This window comes from Larus michahellis, chromosome 7, assembly GCF_964199755.1.
Source record: "Larus michahellis chromosome 7, bLarMic1.1, whole genome shotgun sequence".
NCBI lineage: Eukaryota > Metazoa > Chordata > Aves > Charadriiformes > Laridae > Larus > Larus michahellis.
Window position 1 is genome coordinate 39,126,528 of NC_133902.1, and position 19,301 is coordinate 39,145,828.

Here is a 19,301-nt window from a genome sequence, read left to right on the forward strand (position 1 = left end):
TCCTTCTTCCAGTAATGTATATGGCAGTGGATAAGTTGTAAACCTGTGGAGTTTTTTCAGAACCACTGAAGTAAATGGTAAAGTTTTTATGGACTTCAAAGAACTGTATATTTCAGGACTACGTGTTACTAATACAGAGGGACTGTAGTCCCATTCTACTTGGTGGCAATCTGGACACAGGGCAGACTTCAAACTTCTGTTTCACTCCTACCAGAAGTTAACAGAAATGCCCTTCCATTTAATCTAGAATTGACCTGAAGTCATTAAAAATAAGTTGAGAAGAACCATCTCTCTCCACAATGCTGAACAGACATGATCTGCTTTCGATAGTATGGTAATGTGTAATGGAGGGGGCTGGATATTGATTGGTAAATGATAACTGAGCATGGAAGTGTTGGAGAGAAAGGGATTTACATAAACATGTGCTGAATCCTCAGAAGGCTAATGCTTCTTTACATACAGTAAATGCTTCTGTTGTGTTAGTGTGATGCAACAGGAGCTTTAAAGTTCTGATTCATAAAATTACTTTAATAAACAGGCATCCCCTTATTACTGCTTTGGTTCTGCTGTGTGCAGAGTACCATGACTTCAGAAGAAAAAAAAAGAGGGGGAGGGGGCAGTGGGGAAGAAGTGAGCTGTGATTTGATTTTTTTTAATTTTTTTTTTTTTTTTGTAGGGATAGGAGTAGGTTCTTGCTTTCCCTGCCCTAGCTGAATAGATACATTCCCACAGTTGAAGCATAAGACAATTGTAAGGCAAAAAAAGTAAAAGATCAGAAGATTTAGATGCCAGGCAAAACCTCTAACTGGGACCACTTTCAAAGATTCTACTCCCACATCCTCATTGCAGTACTGAAAGTAGAGTCCCATTTTGCATTTCACAGTTTTGTGTATATTATCTGTCTTCTGTAAATACAGTTGAAACAAAGTTTTAATTAATCAAAACCAAGATTAGAAACAGGTACTATATATCTTCAGTATAGGTTTTTAATAGACAATACTTAAAAAGGGGTACTGCATCTCTTAAGCAGGATTTTCCTTGATGAATAGCTTGCCACAAACTAAATTCTGCTGGAAAAAAAAAAATAAAACCAGTAAATTATTGCCTACCAAGAAAGTAAACTCTCAGTTGTTTTTACGGAGTGGTGCTGTCTGCATCTCTTTCGTTGCTTCTGTGACCAGTTTTCTCCATGTGTAATGCAGAGCATTGACTGAAAAATACAGCACTTGCGGAATAAACTAATGCTATAAAAGCCAGGTTATAAAGAGAGCCGTGTTTAACTTGTGCATTAAGCCTTAAGCACGTGAAAGTGAGAAATGGGTGACAAGTTACTGTGAGAAGGAAAATGACCTTTTGCATTTGAATAACATTTGGTGTGGCCAAATAACATTTGTCCTTCCAGCATTTGAATAGCAACAAAAAACAACAAAAACCCCAAAAAGCAATAACAAACCCTAGTCTTCTGTGGTTTTCCCTTAATTATATTTCTTGCATTGTGCACGCACAGATCTTGCCCCAGAGATGTAGAATTAAATTTGGATGAGTACAGCTCTAGGATGTACAGCCTACCTATCACTCTGATTAGTCCACTCCATTTTGATGTGAACTTCTGCTTTCTCTGCAGTCTAAATGCACAAGTCATTTAAATGCTTCTGTGGTTTTAATTACACCAGCAACTGCAGTGACACAGTGCAAATACCGTACTGCTTGCCCTTGTTTCTTAAGCTATGCTGTCTTGGTTTTTTTTTCCATTCTAACTTACAGGTTTTTTTCCATGGTAGTTTCAATGTAGTTCAAATTTTGGAGGGGAGGAGCATCTGTGAGACCTAAATTTTGTACAGGTGTGATAAATGTGATGTTTATTTTCAGTGCGTGTATTTTGTTAAAGCACACTGACTTTTAGACTTGGCCAGTGTCACTAGTCCCTGAAATTCTGTTCTTGTGCGAGTAGGGCTAGTAGGAGTATGGGGAGAGGAAAGGCTGGCTGGTGAAGCGTGTGTTATGGTGGCATTTATTATAACGTTTTTACAGTTTCAGTTGAAGACTACTTTATTTCTGGTTCCAGAGAAGAATACATATTCTGCTGCTGTCTCTTCCACTATCCAGACTTGTTAGGGTTTGACAAAACTACCCATTGACAAACTTTTCCATTTTAGGGAGCACATACTCGATGCACATTTTTTTAACGTGTAGATCAGTTCTGTTGCTGAGTTACAACAAGTCATGATCTGAAAAGTGGATGGAAGAAATAAGTCTTGTGTCTGTCTTCTGAGAATGCTGTCTTATGATTTGGTTAATTGGACCATGGCCCTCCTCAATGCTGGTCAGGCCCTGAAGGTGCAGGTGCCCCTTTTACCAGGCAACCTGTTCTTTAAAAATGGTGCTTCTTGACTACCTCCCCACATGGGCAAACCAAGGACCCTTGCCTCATCAGAGCTTGTATTTTGTTGACCATACCATAAAGCGTAGCTTTTGGATTGGTGGTATGTTGTTTGGTTGTTGGGGTTTTTTTTTGGGGGGAGGGGGCTGGGGGTGGGTGGTGTTTTGTTTTGTTTGTTTTGGGCTTTTTTGGTTTTAGTTTTTTTTGTTGGTTTTGTTTTGTTTTGTTGTGTTGTTTTTTTTTTTTTTTAAATGTTTTCACTTATTGACTGGGAATGTCCTCCATGTTCAACTGGAGGTTGAACGTCCTCAGTAAAAAGAGGATGAAAGAAGGAAAATCCATATATATAGATACATCTTCCTCCTCCTATCTATGTAGATATATATGTAGGTATATGTAGATATCTATCTTATATAGATAGAAGATATATAGCTCTATTACTATCTATCTATCTTTCATACATATATATATTTAATTTTAATCATGCAGAAATATGGAAAAATAAGTGAAAGAGAAGGTAGAATGTGCCCTAGACCAGAGCTGCAGCATCTGTATGCTGGAGTCTGTTAAAATATGTTCAGTGGTAAGGAAATGGGCTAATAAGAGTGAACTCGTTGCTCCAGGAAAGCTGTGTCTTTTGCTGCTTCCACTCATCACTCCATAGAAATAGAGAATATGCCTATGCCTTGTTAGGGCTGGATAACCATAATACAGAAAAATCATATACCAATGAAAAGAATTGTTAGCATGCAAGATGGATAACGTTAGCATAGAGCAACATACTTTTAGGTAGGTTAAGATCACGTATGCAAGTGGAAAAGAATGGAGATGATGAGAACTAGGATTTTTGGATTGGTTTTCGGTTGTAGGGATGGGAAAGGATGATTAAACAGTTGCATTAAAAAATAGCATTTGATTAAGAAAATAAATAGTTTCATGAAAGAGGATGTATTTGTGAAATGCCAGCAGAAGTTACCAATGATTGAAAGCATGGATGTCTGGCGTGCCTGTAGTATAGACTAGACAGTGCTTGCTGTCGACGTGACATAGTGATGTGTCTGGTGATGATGGGGCAGTGCCTGTAATGCATGGTTTCTGATTTCACCTCAAATAAGAGAATGAAAAAAATAGGGAATCTTGCTTCTGCTGTAACTAATCAAAAGCCATAAATTATGCAGATTCCATGTGATGTACATGTTCTCTGTACAAGTCAGTTTTGTTGATTACCATTCTGTTATCACCTGTGTTTTTGGACACTCAGCTCCGTATATCGGTCTTTGTAAACCACGCATGATGATCAAATAGCTCAAGTCTGAAAATTCAGCAAGTGATGCAGAGATAAAACCTGTGCGTTCTTACACACACACACACACACACGCACGCACCCTTCTTCCAGCTTGCCTTATTTGAGATTTTTTTTTCTTTTTTTTTATTTTGGGAAGGAAGAATATAATGTTACTTAGCTACGGTAAGATGCATCTCTGCATCTCATTCAGCAATACAGACTCTCCCTGAGGGCTATATGGAAGATGCTGAAGCTTGGGGGAAATGGAAGCTGATGTTTCAGGTAACTCTGCATAGGGAGTGGTGGATAAATTTGTGGAAAAAAAGAAAAGTAGTAGTAAAAAAGAATGAAAGCTTGAAGCTTGATACATAATCAAGCTCTCCTAGCATGATTCAGACTTTAAGTTTAATTCCAAGTCATCTAATTTTCTTGAATCTCACTTACATGATAGACATTCTGCATTTAAGGACAAAAGAAATAATGACATTTAATGTCTCCAATTTACACTTGCATCACTGCACAAACATGATTTCCTATTTTAAGTCAACAATGTAGATCTTTTATCAAGAGCGTGGAACATAGTTAATTTGACTATAGCAGGAATTACGCTATCATTAGATAATTATTTGAAAGGCTTTGTCTTTAAATGTGAATGCCTGAAATCTCTTTCATGTCTGTGGATTTTTTCAGTAGAACCATGTCAGTCTGAACAGCTGCATAATTTGTTTATTCTCTAATCCTGATTTTTGTAAATACCAGCATTGTTCTGCAAATCATTTCCTTCAAAACAGAGCATCTTTGTTTCATATCCTAATGACAGGATGGCCTGAGTTTATAGGCGGGGGGCTAGGTGATGAAGTTGGCCCATGTGCTTTTTCTGTTTCTTTGAGGAAGCATTATTGCCTAGAAAAGCAGATCTAGCAATCTTAGTGTGCACATCAGGTGGTCCTGATAAAAACAAAGTAATAATAGAGATTTGCAAAATATGCTTTCATAAAGTATAAAGTTTTAAATTCTGAAATTACTTTGCGAGAAAGATGGCTGCCAAAATGTCTTAGCATGGCGTGCTTTGGTGTCACCCTTATTCAGTGCAGTTCCGCGGAATTCCTCCTGTTGGAGGTGACAGCATAATGAAAAGCAACCTGCAGGAAATAAATAAACTTCAGTGTGCTAAAATGCACAAACATATTTAAAATTTACTACTTTTTAGAAGAGATGGGCTGTTTTTATCCATGATAATCAAGGTCTATTAGTCTGTAATGGCACCGAGCAAGAAGCAAATAAGAGGTATTATAAGAGATGGAAAAAAGGTCTGAGTTTGCATTTTAAAATAGAAATAACTTTTTCACAAACACATTAGAGAAACTAGGGATCATTAAGAAATGATGAAGAAGATAAAATTATTAATCACAGAGATACTAAGTGCCTTTCTTCAAATCCTATTTCTATTTAGCAGAAATAAAGTCTGTGTGTGGTACTGCATGATAGGAATGTAATGGATGTAAGTAAAAAGAGGACTCCAGTGGAACAAATGAAACGCTGCTTGGAAACTGCCTACAAATAAATCAGCAAGTCCAAACAGTTGTCACCAAGTTATCAAGGGAACTAGCAAACTCTAATGTGCAGTAACAGTGACACTAACTAGAACCAGGGAAGTGTCTGAAGACTGGAGAAGAGCATGAACAGCTTTTAGGGGAGAATTCGAGTGCGTCTTCTACTTGGTGGACTATATAGTGGAATAAATAATTTATGGAAATCAATAAACGTCTGGAAGGTAATGGAAACATAAGCAAAAGCACTTACAGGCTTCTAGCAAATTAATCTTGCCAAACTTCCTTTGTTTTGCTTTTCCGAATAGTAGTGTACCATTTAAGAGAAAGCAGCAGTGTCCTAAGTTCAAAATAGTTCAGTGTGACAATTCCAGATAGCAGAGTTGGATGGCTGAATACATATCAACCTTCCTTGATTTTTCACCTTGACTTAAATAAACAGATTGGACCCATTAGCTTTCTATTTGGGACATTCTGCAATTTGGAGACAAAGTAAAATACGCCCCATTTGCATCCTGCTCAAGGAAAGAGGCTGCATTAGGAACAGCTGGTCTTTCACATAGCTCTATCAGTCTGTTAGGAAGCTGGTTAATTTTCATGGGAGTTCAAAATTACTTAGTGCCTTTTTGTATGGTGGATGTTCTACTTATGGGAGGTCTGTGGAATGATATAATCTGAGAGCCTAATGTATTAGTTTCTAGATAGGTGACTCTTAAGAGTGCAAAATCTACAGAATTACTTTTCAGCTGGTTTTAGTGTTGGCCTCTGTGGAAAAAGATGTGCAGGCTGGAGCAATTCGGTATAGCTGCTAATAAGCAAAACTTTCTGTTTTACCTCTGCAAAGGTGTGAGATAAAGTTTTTATTCCTTCAATTTGCTTCTTCAAAAATGTGTGCAGGAAATGAGTATCTAAGTCTGAGCTGCATTCCACATTCAGTCAAAATATATCTTATATAAGAAGGATGCTAAATTTCTTTGCAACTTCCCTATTTTTGGAAAGCGGCACTTTTAACAAGCTTATTAGATATAATAAATTTCAGCAAAAGGAAGTGGATTGTCAAAAGAGAACTCAGAGATGGGTCATATGTTTGGGTTTTTTTTTTCTTTTAACAGAAAGCCATCCAGGTTTTTCTAAGGGGCGGGGAAGAACTGAGATTGATACTAATTCTCTGTTGAATAAAAACAGACTGTGCAATATTCCATATAGTGGCTGCAGATTTCTACAACAGAAAGAAATGAGCCTCCTAAAGCTGTATCTGGCTACCTGTGTTATCTGCGGCTTTGTACTAGTGATCTGCAACTCCTATAGTTGTTTTTTTTTTTTTATTTAGAGTAGAATTTTGGGAACCTGAAACTTTTTCAGCTTTGAAGCATTCAGTGTATTCAGTAAATGAATACTTTTCATTTTAAGCACTGCACATGGCATACTTATTTTTCAGGGTTTGATATCTTGCTTTTGTCTGTGTTGCCGATCAGTTTGGGTTTTGCGTTCCTGCGTGTGGCTGTAATATTTTTGTAAGTATTTAGCAAGTGATAATAGCTGTAAGTCACAGCTGAATATGCCTGCCTGTTGGATTTAGTTTTCCCACAGCAAGACTTCATGGCCTGGTACACTGAAATATGAGCTTGCATACAGTTTCCTTGCTGAGGAGAAGAATAATGGACTGCAAAACACATTCTGTTGCTATTAGCTTTTCAAGTGGATTGAGCTATTCATTGGAAAAAGTGTGTGCTACAGCAATTAAGTTCATCCCTGTGCTCAGTCGGCTTGCTGTTTCCGAAAATGAGATGGACATCTATTTTGCAAAGAGGTTAATGTTTTACTGATGGTAGAAATTATTAACTAAAACAGAAGCTGGAAACATGCAAGGAATGGAGTTTTGGAGCACAGTATGAGACTATAAAAGAGTTCTTTAACATAAGTATTAAGTCCCTTATGACTGTGTCATACGCTGAACTGGTTAAAGCACTTCGTGTCAAACAGGAAGGCAGAAGACCTTTGGCTTTCATACTGCTGCTTATTGTACGTGCAGATAGAACCTCACTGCGGAGGCGATGGTGGTCAGTGAAAGAGCTACTCATTTCAAAAGAGATGTGTAAACACTGTGCATCAAACACTGCTTTTCAGCATTTAATGTTTGCTAGATACTTTGTCTCTTAAACGGGCATCCCTGTATGTATGTGATCTCAGTTAGGGATCTTTAAGTCCAAGTCAGTATTTTGTTACTCTTAGAGGAGAAGGGGTAACGCATACGATTCAGACTATGTTGAACTAGTAGAGTAGGTATGGTGGACTGTCTTTTGAACTTGAAAAGGAAAATATTTATCAGAGGACCTTATTTTGGTCCTTTAGGTTACCCAAGGCGCTCTTCAGCTTAAGCACATCTTTCTGTTAGTTTTCCCAAAAATACTGCCATGAAAATGTGGCGGAGTCTCTCCAGTCTTGGCACTTTGGGAGAGCAGTGTTTTTGAAGTTGAGGAAATCCACACTACAAAAATGCTGTTGTCAATGCCATAGGTATTCTTTGGGTGTAGGAACTGAATAGTTGTTTTGTTCTGTTGTGTTGTTCATTACATTTTAATGTATACACTGAATGTTTTTCAGGAACTCCAGGAAAGAACTTAATGACATACGGTTTGAGTTTACTCCAGGTAGAGGTAAGGCTCCTTCAATTGAATTATTCTTTTATTGCGCAAAAAGGTATTTCAGAAATTGATTACTGCTTATAGATAATACAAACTATCTCTCTGAAATGTTTCCTACTGTGTAGAGCTTTATATTGAACTTCACTTGAACAAGAATAGCAGATGTATGTAAATTCTAGTGGCAAGTTTGCATAATGCATAGTATATATTAGAAGACTTGATCCCCAGTATACTTTATAAATTTCTTGTCTTGTTGAAATGATCTATGTGGCATATAAGATCTTGCATAGCAATATTTAGGGATTTATAATTTCCACTTTCGCATTTGGAAAACATCATAGGAAACAGAATATAGTAGCTATAAGGGTGTATGTGGTGATGGTGGCAATATTTGAGTTTCTTTCCCCTTTATAATAAAAGATGATCTGTTAACAAATATGAAGTGCACACCATTTTTTCAAATGCTGACTTCACTGAAAGTTGAGTTGCATTTCTAGATTTGGTATCATCACCAGAAAGAAATTCTGTCATTGAAACTTAAAACTCTACTGCATGTTTGTAGGACTGTATTGGCTTTCCAGTGCTGCGAGTTATAAGAACTCGTAAAATTTACTTTTGTTTGAATAAGACCAAGTGTTACTGGGATAAAAAGCACAGGAGGCTGATATGTTGAGTAAGAATCATAGAATCTTCATGGTTGGAAAGGACCTTTGAGATCATCGACTCCAAACATACGCACACAAAAAAACCCTACATTCTCCGCCACTAGAGCATGCCCCCCTTTGAACTATGAACACATTTCATATAGTGAATACTGAGTTCTGAGATATATTTAGAATTACCTTCAAAGAGCTTCCACCTAAAAATTAATCCAGATTGGAAGAAGTGTCTCTTTTCCTCTAAATCATAGTCTCTTTCATGTGCAGTGGTTCTGTGCACAGATATACTCTCTGTTGTCTACCTGCATTTCTCATTGATTTTGGCAATGGGTAATAACAAAAGAGATCTCTTACTTAATTGGGCACATAGCATCCTGGTGTAGCCACTCATCAAAAGAATTCCTTAAATACTCTCTAAGCAGTTACGTAAGCCATTTGAGAATTCTGACTTGGCCAGAATAGACCAGGACTGTTCCTAGTAGTCAGTCACTGAGGCAGCCAGAAGGCAGCTATGATTCTTATCTTCAGAGCTCTCCAGAAATTGTGGCTAGCGTAGCTATATTGTTTTTCAGCTCTGTGTTTTTCTTGAGGAAATGATGCAACTGTGTAACTGCCTCAAAGCACGCGCTCCACGCAGATATTTGGGTTGAGACCATATTACAGTTGAGACTTAGCTGGAATTTATGCTTGTTCCTGCTGTTTCCTCCTACTTACCTCTAAGCCTTCTGAAGTCTTTATCCATGAGCAAGTAGTAGTCACAGGGACTTAGGAACTGTACCCATTCGGGTATAGCAATTCATGCAAAATTGATCCAAAGCTCTGAATTTCCTGGGTCACAGTGCTTAAAAGCTATTTTAAGCCTAAAGCTCAAAATAATGACTATTCATGTAACCTGTTGCCCCACTGGTAATAAACAAGAAAGGCTATGTAGCACATCTCTATCTAGATACGCAGAACAATGGAGACCATCAAGAAAACAGTGAAAACCACACCAAAACATAGTTTCTTTTTTTGGTTGTGAAGATACTGAACTTAAAAATTGTGTAGGAGTACGTAGTTAGGTAATAGAGGAGAAGTGCTGGTGGCCAGGAAAGGTCTGTAGGGGGTTTGCAATGAACGAAATCATCACCTCATGTGATTTGCTGTGCAGAGGCTGATAAGTTAATTATCTTTTTTCCTCCTAATTGAAGATAATTTTGAATTCAAGCCTGCCTCCATGGGTGTTTTGGAACTAAAATATATTTTTACTGAATTGCATTGGATGACTGATACTTTTTGTTGTTTTTGTGGGCTCTCATGCTTATTCATTTCACCTTTTGGACAGACACAGCAGATGGCGTTTCTCAGGAGCTGTTCTCTGCAGGCCTGGTTGATGGCCACGATGTAGTTATAGGTAAATTACATTTTTGTTTGCAATTACGCTCTTGTGACAAGTTTGTGTTAAATGGATGTGAAAAATGTTTTCTCTAATGCTGGTTTTCATAAAATCCTTTTTGTCCTAATTTTGCTTTCATGTATGGATAGTTCAATCAACAACCCAATTTTGATACTAGTCCAAAGATTGCTTTTGGAAGTCAGAACTCTTTAGTGGTTTGAGAGGATGATATAATATAGATCTCCTGAAGGATTATTTACAATTCAGTGATTGATAATTTTTGTGCTAACTTAATTTTTTTGTTTAACAATAAAATGATTTTTCAGTAGGAGCTTGCAAAGTGTGCTTTGGCAGCTTGGAAGTTAGTAAGTATTCTGCTTGGGTTCATGGAAGTAGAAGCAAGCCAGAGTTCAGGATCTGTGGAAATTGCACCTAGAGGTATCAATTGCACGGTAAAAAAAAGATAATTAGAAATGTCTTCTGGCTGATGATACTCCTGGCTGAAAGATATTTCTCTATTTTCCTATTCTGTGCTTCAGTAAATTTTTTTTGTAATTTTTTTTTTTTTTTTAAAATGGAATTCAGTGCCTGGCAAAGATGATTAATTTTCAAGTGCTTATTTCCCTGCAGTTCCTTCTCTTCTGGTTGCGCAAGACCAGTAGATACATAGTTACCAAAATCAGAGGGGGGCTAGCAGATGCTAAAGGTGTGAGAACTGACTTGAGGAATACGAGCAAATCAATCTTTGTCGTGCTGGCAAAGAAGTTCATATCAATTGGTGCAGATATCATTACCAAACTCAATGATATGGAGAGTGTTTTGTAAATGCGTAAATTCATATGACTTGCCTGGAAGATTATCTAAATAATTCTTAGTGCGTTTGTAGGGTAGCTAAAGTATTTCAGAGAGGCAACAATACCTTTTGCTGTCGTATGTTCAGAATACAGGTTGATTCTATCTGACAGAAGAAACAAAAGCTCTACCTATGCTTTTATTTTAATTTCTAAAGAAAACGTATTTAGAGGAGGTTCGCAGATGGTACGGGCTGTGCCTGCTAGCCTGTACCATCTGCGAACCTCCTCTAAATAAGGGTTCAGGGGAGAGGGATAGCTTGGCCTTAGGTTGTTGCCTTTTTAATACCCAGTATGAAAAATGTCATTGCTATACTGCTGATGATGTTTTTCTTAGAATTTTCATTCCTATGAGATACTTTAGTTCATTTAGAGATAATAAATAAATATTTTTGTCTGGCTAAGAGAAGAATTGTTATCTGTTGGCTATCCCACCTGCCTGGGCGGTCAGCTGGCACTCAGTGTCGCACAGAAGTCAGATGGCAATGCTGCAGTGCAAGTCCTGCTGGGACCCAGTGAGACCCCTTTTCCCTTCTTCGCTCTTCCAATGTAAAGTGCCAGTATTTTTATGGAAATGGCCACCATGAATAGGATTTGTTATCATCTTTCAGGGGGAGAGATAGGGGAAAGGCAAATGAAGATAGATATCCCTCATGGCTTTAGTGATGGGACTTTGGTCCTTGAAGAAGCACAAATATTTAATTTCCCTAGCAGGCTTGGTTAGAGACACTGTCTAGTTAATAATACAAGTTTATTTCCTTGCTTAGTTCCTGTTTTGAATTTCATCAGACTTGGATTTTTTAGCACTATAATGATGGTCCTTTCTATTCCTTCCTGTTTATCTTTTTATTGTGGCGTTAAAAAAAAGTAAGGAAATGAAATTTCTTGTATATAATTGAAAGCATTCAACGTAAAACTAATTTCATTAATTATAATCAGTTTATACATTCACTTTTCTGTGATGTTGTAACTTACCTCAGGTTCCACAGGCACAAATTCTTGCATGATTTTGTACTATAATTTTCACTTTTCTGTTTGCTTCACCTGTGATGTTGTTCACACTTTCAAATGTGTTTGAACATTGTTATCTTCCTAAGAAATTACTTTGGTGTTCATGTTTTACTGAAAGAAAAGTCTTGCTAAATGCAATTTCACTTTTAATTAAAAAGAAGTTAAAGTTGGACTTAAGTTAGAAAATGTTTGTGATTTCCTTTGAGAAAACCGGCAAAATGTTGTATGGGCATGGAATGAAACAACTTGCATGCAAGCAGATTATCACAAATTTCAGAATTTCACTGTAGCAGTGCAGTCCTAAGAAATATTTCAGTCCCTTAGTTTAAAGCAATAGGTCATATAAGAGAGCAGACGGTGCTGAAAATGTAAATCTGCTTACAAAACTAATTTTCTGTGTAAAATGATTTTGCCACCTTGTTCACTTGAAATCAAAAGGTTTAAAATCTTCCTATATAGGAAGAGAGGAGTAGTATAGAAGAGCTTGGTTAAACTTGCCCGTAAGAACTGATTCCATTAGCTTCCAGATTGAAAGCAGCTGATAAATTACCTTTCACTGTTCAGCTGAAGCATGCAGAAATTCAGCTTCTATAACATGAATGAAAACCAAGTTCTGAGTCTCATAAAAGTTGTTCCTTTAGTTTCTTTTAATGGATGTTGGAATGTGTAGAGGCTGGGAGAAAACAGAAAGGTGAAAATACCCGTGCTTATGTTGAACTCAACAATTTCTTGGTGTAACAGTGTCTGAAAGGACGCTTGAATAGAAGTCAGCAAAAGCTGTTGTGAAAAGTACAGCTGTGGCATACGTGAGCTGAAGCTGTTAGTAGGGACCAGCTGACGTGTAAGTTTTATAGAATTTGCTGCTAAGCATCAAAACTCTTCACCTTTTGAATCTTGCTGGATTTGCTTCACTTAACACAGGCTTCCCAGGAAGATTTCCATTCTGATAGGCAATAAGTTCAGCTACCTGTTCTGCAGAGAAGCAAAAATCCCATCTTGCATGTTCAGTTCTGGCTACGATTGACTGGTTTCTGTTCTTATTGACCGTAGTATTGTTTCAAAGGAGGTCCCTAGATCAAGGGAATCGGTGCAGAGAATTTCATTTAAGAGCAGAGTAGAGTTTGCGTTTGCAGAGGGGAATGAGTCTTGGAGCTTATATGTAGGCACTGGTATCTATCTAGCTGATGAGGTATTATCCTACAGTGCTGAAACAGCTATGTTAAATCATATGAAAGATCTGGAATATTTTCAAAATATATTTTGAGATTAAATATATCTTTGTGTGCATATGCAATATACGTATATTAGCTAGTAAACATTCATCTGGTAATGCTTTATTATATTTTTGATACCAAAAAGGAAACTCAAATCATATCAACAGTCAGTTCTGTTGAAGATCACATAGTTGCAATCCTGTTCACTGGTATGTACAATGGCATATAATTTCAGTGAAGCCTTAGGCTATAGTTAATTTTCTAGAAGCCTTGCATGAATTTCAGAACATAAACGTGTATCTACAGTTATTAAATTGGAGTATGTTAAAAAAAAAAAACAACCAAACTTCCCTTCCTGAACTGTTTTTATTTAAGCCTTGCTAAATAAACTGTATTTATTTAAGCCTTGCTACCCATGCCATCAAGAAATGTGCTACATTCACTATATTAATGTACCTTTATTTTGGATATTTTTGTCAAAAAGTATCCATGAATACTTTGAGCACCATGGAAGATGGACCTTCATTTCTAAATACACCAGACATTAACTACTGGTAAATGTGTATCTCTCTGGTGTTGGAACCAGACCCAATTATCCACTTAGCAATGCAAGGAGCAGCTTTTAGTCAGTCAAAAGAAAAGCTTCCTGCTGAAAGGTCTAAAGTCTTTAGAAGAACCAGCTGAAAACCCAATAGATTGTATTTTGAAATGAGATCATATTTTGAAAGTAGCAAGCTTTTTCATCAACATCTTGAAAATTTTCTTAGAAGTGTGAATACAGTAGGTGCCATAATAGTTTGACTAAGGGTTTTGGGGTTGTTGGATTGGATTTATCTTTTTTTTTTATCTTTTTTTTTTGGAGGGGGAAAACAGCTTTTTTTATTTGTTGCAGTTACTGTGGTAAATAGAAAGGACTTAAATTGGCATCTAGAATTAAAAAAAAAAAAAAACAAACCATGGCTGTTGATTGGTTATTTGGCCGTGAGCGCAGAGAACATGTATTTCACCAAATCCAGAATTATTTTATTTCAAGGAATGTTAAACAGTAATTAATGTGTGTGGTACACAATTAATCACAGTATTAAAGCATTAGAAATTGAAACAGCTGATTGTCTTACAGTATCACGTCCACTGATGCTGAAGGTACTTTCATTCTAAAATGGAAAGATGAAAATGCAGAAGCCCAGTTTGTTGTATACTGTCTGTAACAACAGCATCTTAACTCATAGTAGTACTGATAATCCATTTCATAAAAAAGCCACAGCATGCCACAGTGAATATCCTTTTCCTTTCCTTGGGTTTGCTCTGCATTTGCTTATACCTAGTTTACTTTCCTGTTTTGTTAGATTAATCATCTTTGAAAGTGAATGAAATGATGCCTTTTGTTCAACTTCAGCTTAGCATCTTACTGTAATCAGAAAATCCGATAGCGCTGCACAAGTAGAAAACATACTGCATTACTTTCTGTCCTCAAAGAGCAGTAATGTTGCTATGGGTAGATGACTCGGATAGCACTACCATTTGAAGGCAGCATAGGTGTGTCATTTACTATCGCTCATGTTTTGAGATGCACTGATTATTTTTTTTGTAAGGAATTTGTTAGAAGTTTTGGGGGGTTTTGTGTCTGTTTATTCTTGTGGTTTATACTGAGTGAAATAACTGAATTTTTAGTTAAGTGTATGTCCTGGTTTGAGGTAAAACAGAACCAATTTTCTTTTCAGTAATCTTACTTTTCAGCTCAGCCTCTCCTAACTAACTGAACTCTCTGAAATTAACAGCATATTTTTCAGACACTGTCCGCTTCCAGAGTGACAAGGCCTTGTTTATAATTGATACCTAGGAATGGTATGCAGAGAAGCTCGTGCTTATATTTATTGCTATAACAACCAAGGTCAGCTAACTGTGTTACGTGCCCCACTGGAGGGTCAGAAGTGGAAAAGCGTAGAGGGGTCGCACCTGCGGTTAGGAGCGGACAGGGCAGGTGACCCAAAACTGACCAACAGTGTGTTCCGCCCCATCTGCATCATGCTCAAAACTGAGGGATCCAAGGGTCAGCCTCTTTATTCAATAACCGGCATCCGAGGATGACTCTGTCTGCCTTTGATCCTGAGATGTGCATTCTGGAATCCAGTTCCCGTCTGTCGCTGAGCCCAGTGTGGGACTTTCCCAGTGCCTGACAGCGATGTGATCATCATCCTGGGAGCTTCATATGGTTTTGTGTATGTAGTATATATGTCATTAATTTCTATTATTCTATTAATATTTTCATTAAAGCAGTTTAGTTTTCTTTTAAACTAATAAGTCTCTGTCTCCCTCCTCCCCTCACTACCTCCCTGAAGGAGTGGTGGGGGATGGCATCTGTCGTTCATTTCAGTGGCCAGTGTGGCCCAAACCTCAACAGTGTATCATGTTTTTTATATGCTCCAAAGCTCAACGTACCCATAAACTTTCTAATGAGAAAATGCCTTTAGAGACCATAGCAATTAATTTCAAACGATAGACTATATACTGTATGTTCACTTTTTAATGTATTATCCAGAAAGGAAACTTATAGATTTAATGAAAACCTGGCTGTACTTTAAAGTGTTTTGTAGAAACTCTTGTGCCTTCAACATGTGCTCATAACTCCGTATCTCTTTAGCAAGATATGCTCATGCATTACAGATCGGAGAATATCTCTAAAATCCCCAGGGTTTAACTCAGGACTTAAATATTTCAACACATCTGGCTCATTTAGAGCTAATGCATTGAAGGGTGACTCATAATGACTAGACTGCCGGGAGTTCTGGAAGCTTGAGGTACACCCGCAGGTAATCAAGCTTTGCATCTAATTGTGCCTTCAAAGTTATTTTAGCTATATGTGTTGTACGTAAAAGGTGCACCTGAGAAAGTATATTGTGTGAAACTGGCTGGTTTCATGCAAGTTCCCACCTTGCTGAATTTTCAGTGTGATGGAAACGTAAAAAGGTTCAAAGGTAAAAAAACAATATTATGTTAGGTGGATGATCACTGCTGCTGTAATGGTTGTTGTGGCAGAACTATAAATACGTGATGTACGAAATTCTCCAAGTGTGCAAATTATTCTCCACACATATACGTTTGTTCATGTATCGTAGTAAATGTGCTAACCTTATAGCCATGGTCAAGTAAATAATAATTTTAAGTTACTTTAAGGGGAAGACAAAAAAAAGGTGGATTGGCCTTCAGAGACAGGGGGTTTGGTTTGGTTTTTTTCAGCATACAGTCTACTAGTTCCTACTTAACTGTGTAAATGAGGAATAGATCCATCTGTTTATTAGTGGGATTAGTTTGGGTTTAGCCTGAAACAGTAGGTGATAAAATCTTAGGCCTGAAGTGTGTTCCCTGCCCTCATAGGTCTGAACTGTAGTTTTGAGACCTTTCCTTTCTAGTTTAAAAAAAAAGACAACTGTAAATTTGAATCAGAAATTGCAAAGACAGCAATGTAAGTAATGTTCCTTTTTTCAATAGTAATTTAGTTGCTGTTATTTGTTTCCTTGGCATTCACTTCTCTGCGAGTGGTTACTATGTCAAAATAAGGATTTATTGAGGCTCTTCAAACCAGAGGTAGTCCATTTCAGAACCTAACTCCTGCACATCAGGGAGTCTTTTCTAAATATATTTTTCCTTGTTTCAAGTTTCAGATATAAGGTATTGAAGTAGCCTGGCTGCTATTTCATCTTCTTAATAGTTTTGTCAGAACAATATCTATAATTCATAGCAGAACTCGGGACAGGAGGAGTTGTGAAGATCGGATGGGGAGGGGAGATTACCAAGTAATAATATGCATAGCAGAATGTGACCTGCCTTATTTTGGCATAGACCTACATTTCAGCTCTGATCCAGCATGATGAAGGTATTTGTTAGAGCTGTCTTCAACATCTTGATGACTATCAAACTGTTGTCAAACCTTTGCCTGAAAGCTAGCGCTTGCTTTCCACATTCAGTCACAGGCAAACGATTTTTTTCAACCTTGTACTCTGACTCATTCTTTCGTATAGAGAATTTATGAGGACAATTTACTGTAATATCTCCGGCTTGTTAAATATCCCTACTAGCAACGTTGGGCAGCAGATCTAAATTTTTATTTTAAATGTTCATTTGAGATTAGACTGAGGTTTAGAACGCTCAGGATCATCAAAGTGCTTTTCTCAAGATGGAGGGGAAATTGTGAAACCCGTACGTACTCCTTCCTCATCTTCCTGGATGATCTACCCCATTAGACACACACAGAATCAAGTTCTGAAATAGATAAGCATTTAAATATCCAAATATATTCTACTTATCTTTTTATAACACTTTTTTAAAATGTTCAGTGGTTAAGTGTTCTTCACACACTCTGGGGGGGGAATCAATCTGAAGTATCAATCTTTATTTTTTTCATAAGTTTCTGGGAAAAGGTACAATTTGCCAGTTATATTATTTTAATTTAATCAATAAAAACGGTTATCACAATTTCAGGTTTTTTTCCCTTGTTTTTTTTTTGCTTTTTGCTCATACATTGTAGAAAGTAAACATTACCTTGGGATCAGGTATCCATGCTAAATAATTGAGAATTTGGGAGTTTAGTAATGTGTTATTAGAACTGAAATAAGATTTCTAGCACTAATTTATTTCACTTTCCATTTTGATACAGTGCTCCTGTTTCATAAAATATACTGCTTCTGTTGGGTGGGAATTTTTCCATCAGCTACCTAAAGAAAAATGAAATCTTGTGTATTACTTTGTCCTCTGTTTTCCCGTTTTTGTCTGTGAACCCTGGGTATTACTACCCCATGTTAATGGATCTTAATGTGAAGACATTTGAGGTCTTGTATTATTCCATAAACTCTTTCTTTTTTTTTCCCAGTTTGAGCAAGGATAAATATTTAAGGTCTTTATTTATCTGTAGAGGTCAATCAGGAATATGTGTCCCTGATGTCTCTTCCATGCCTTCACCTGTTCTACTCTTGAATAACGGCATAACTGGTTGGTTGTTAAAGCTTTGGTCTCACTTTCCTCCCCCCTCCTTTTTTGGAATGAGATGCCCTGATGCCAAACTACTAGTTAATGTCCTTAAAAATGTCTAAAAAGACGTGAACTAGCCTAAGCTTTGGTTGTCTGTATAGAGTAAATGAATTCATACCTAAGTAAAATCAGCACAGATTTTGGTACTCGCTAGGGATAGTACAACCTGTGCCTATAGGTATTTGGGTTATAATTTGAAGTATTGCTTGCCTCCTTTCTTCACTATTGCTGTATCCTGGGCCATTCTTAGGGAGGTGAGAATGGTTTTATTTGTTACAGTTCTTCCTCGTTCCTGGTACTTTATACTCACATGAAACAGCACACGTTCCTGGGTTTGCAATGTTGGGGCTCAGAACCCATATGAACCACAGGGCTCAAGTGGTTTTAATCATTACTTTAAGCTGTGGGAATTGCACTGTGAAATTGTAGTCCTGTTCATAAGGATGCTGTAGGGGGACCTTTTTCAGTCTCCCGGTGTTCCTTTCAAGTGAGATCAGCTTTAGCCTTTTGTTGTCCTGTAGCTGTCCTCTTTGAGCCGTGTTTTCTGATCGTGAGGCTGCAAATCAAGGTGTTGGATATTGAAGTATCAAATGTTGAAATGGAGATAGTTTCCATTGTCTTTATCTATATCTACTGATTCAGCAATGTACTTTGAGAATTCAGACAAATTTGTGAGCCTTAATCTCTCTTTGATAAATTCCTAATGACAGCCTCTTCATAAATAATACATTTCTAAATGGTTTTAATGTTTCTCCCTTATAAGTGTCCAGTAGCTTCCTCAGAAGAGAAGCCAGGCTTGCTGTTGATCTTTCTGTTCTCTCTTATTTCTTTCTGAAAAGAATCATGTCTAACTCCTTGCAGTCCACTAGCAATAAACACTCGTTAGTTAGCTGTCACAGATCTCAAAATGCTTTAATACTTCTTTTGGTACTGTTCTCAAGCAACATAAACAAAAGAGATTTTATGACTAGCATCCTGAATGGGTGAACTAATGGAATCATGCTGTACTTAAAAGACCTTTTTGACCTCTCTTTTAAAAGCCTTTTACTCTTTCATGCAGACAGTCCATGAGCTCTAAGATAATATTAGTTAATAATAAGAAAGTCAGACATCTGGAGGAATTGTTACCAAAAGTTCTAAAGGTCGATTGCGTTGATGGTTTGCATAAAGTACTATAATCCAGTGCTAGCTAGAGTTTAAAATTTAGTTTTGATTTTATTATGAATTTGCAAATGCATGGAAACCGCTGTGCAGTATGAAATATATATGAATGTATGTATATTGCAATGAACCTCTTGCAATATGT

General features: G+C 37.1%; 1 protein-coding gene across 3 annotated transcripts in view; it reads left to right on the forward strand.

The window, feature by feature from the left end:
- Positions 1-19,301, forward strand: part of STK39 (serine/threonine kinase 39) — a 102,548-nt gene that overhangs the window by 70,502 nt on the left and 12,745 nt on the right. For all 3 annotated transcript variants that reach the window (XM_074594035.1, XM_074594036.1, XM_074594034.1), the window contains exons 14-15: positions 7,820-7,872; positions 9,844-9,912. In XM_074594035.1, coding sequence (XP_074450136.1) covers positions 7,820-7,872; positions 9,844-9,912 — 122 coding nt within the window. The remainder of the gene's footprint in view (positions 1-7,819; positions 7,873-9,843; positions 9,913-19,301) is intronic.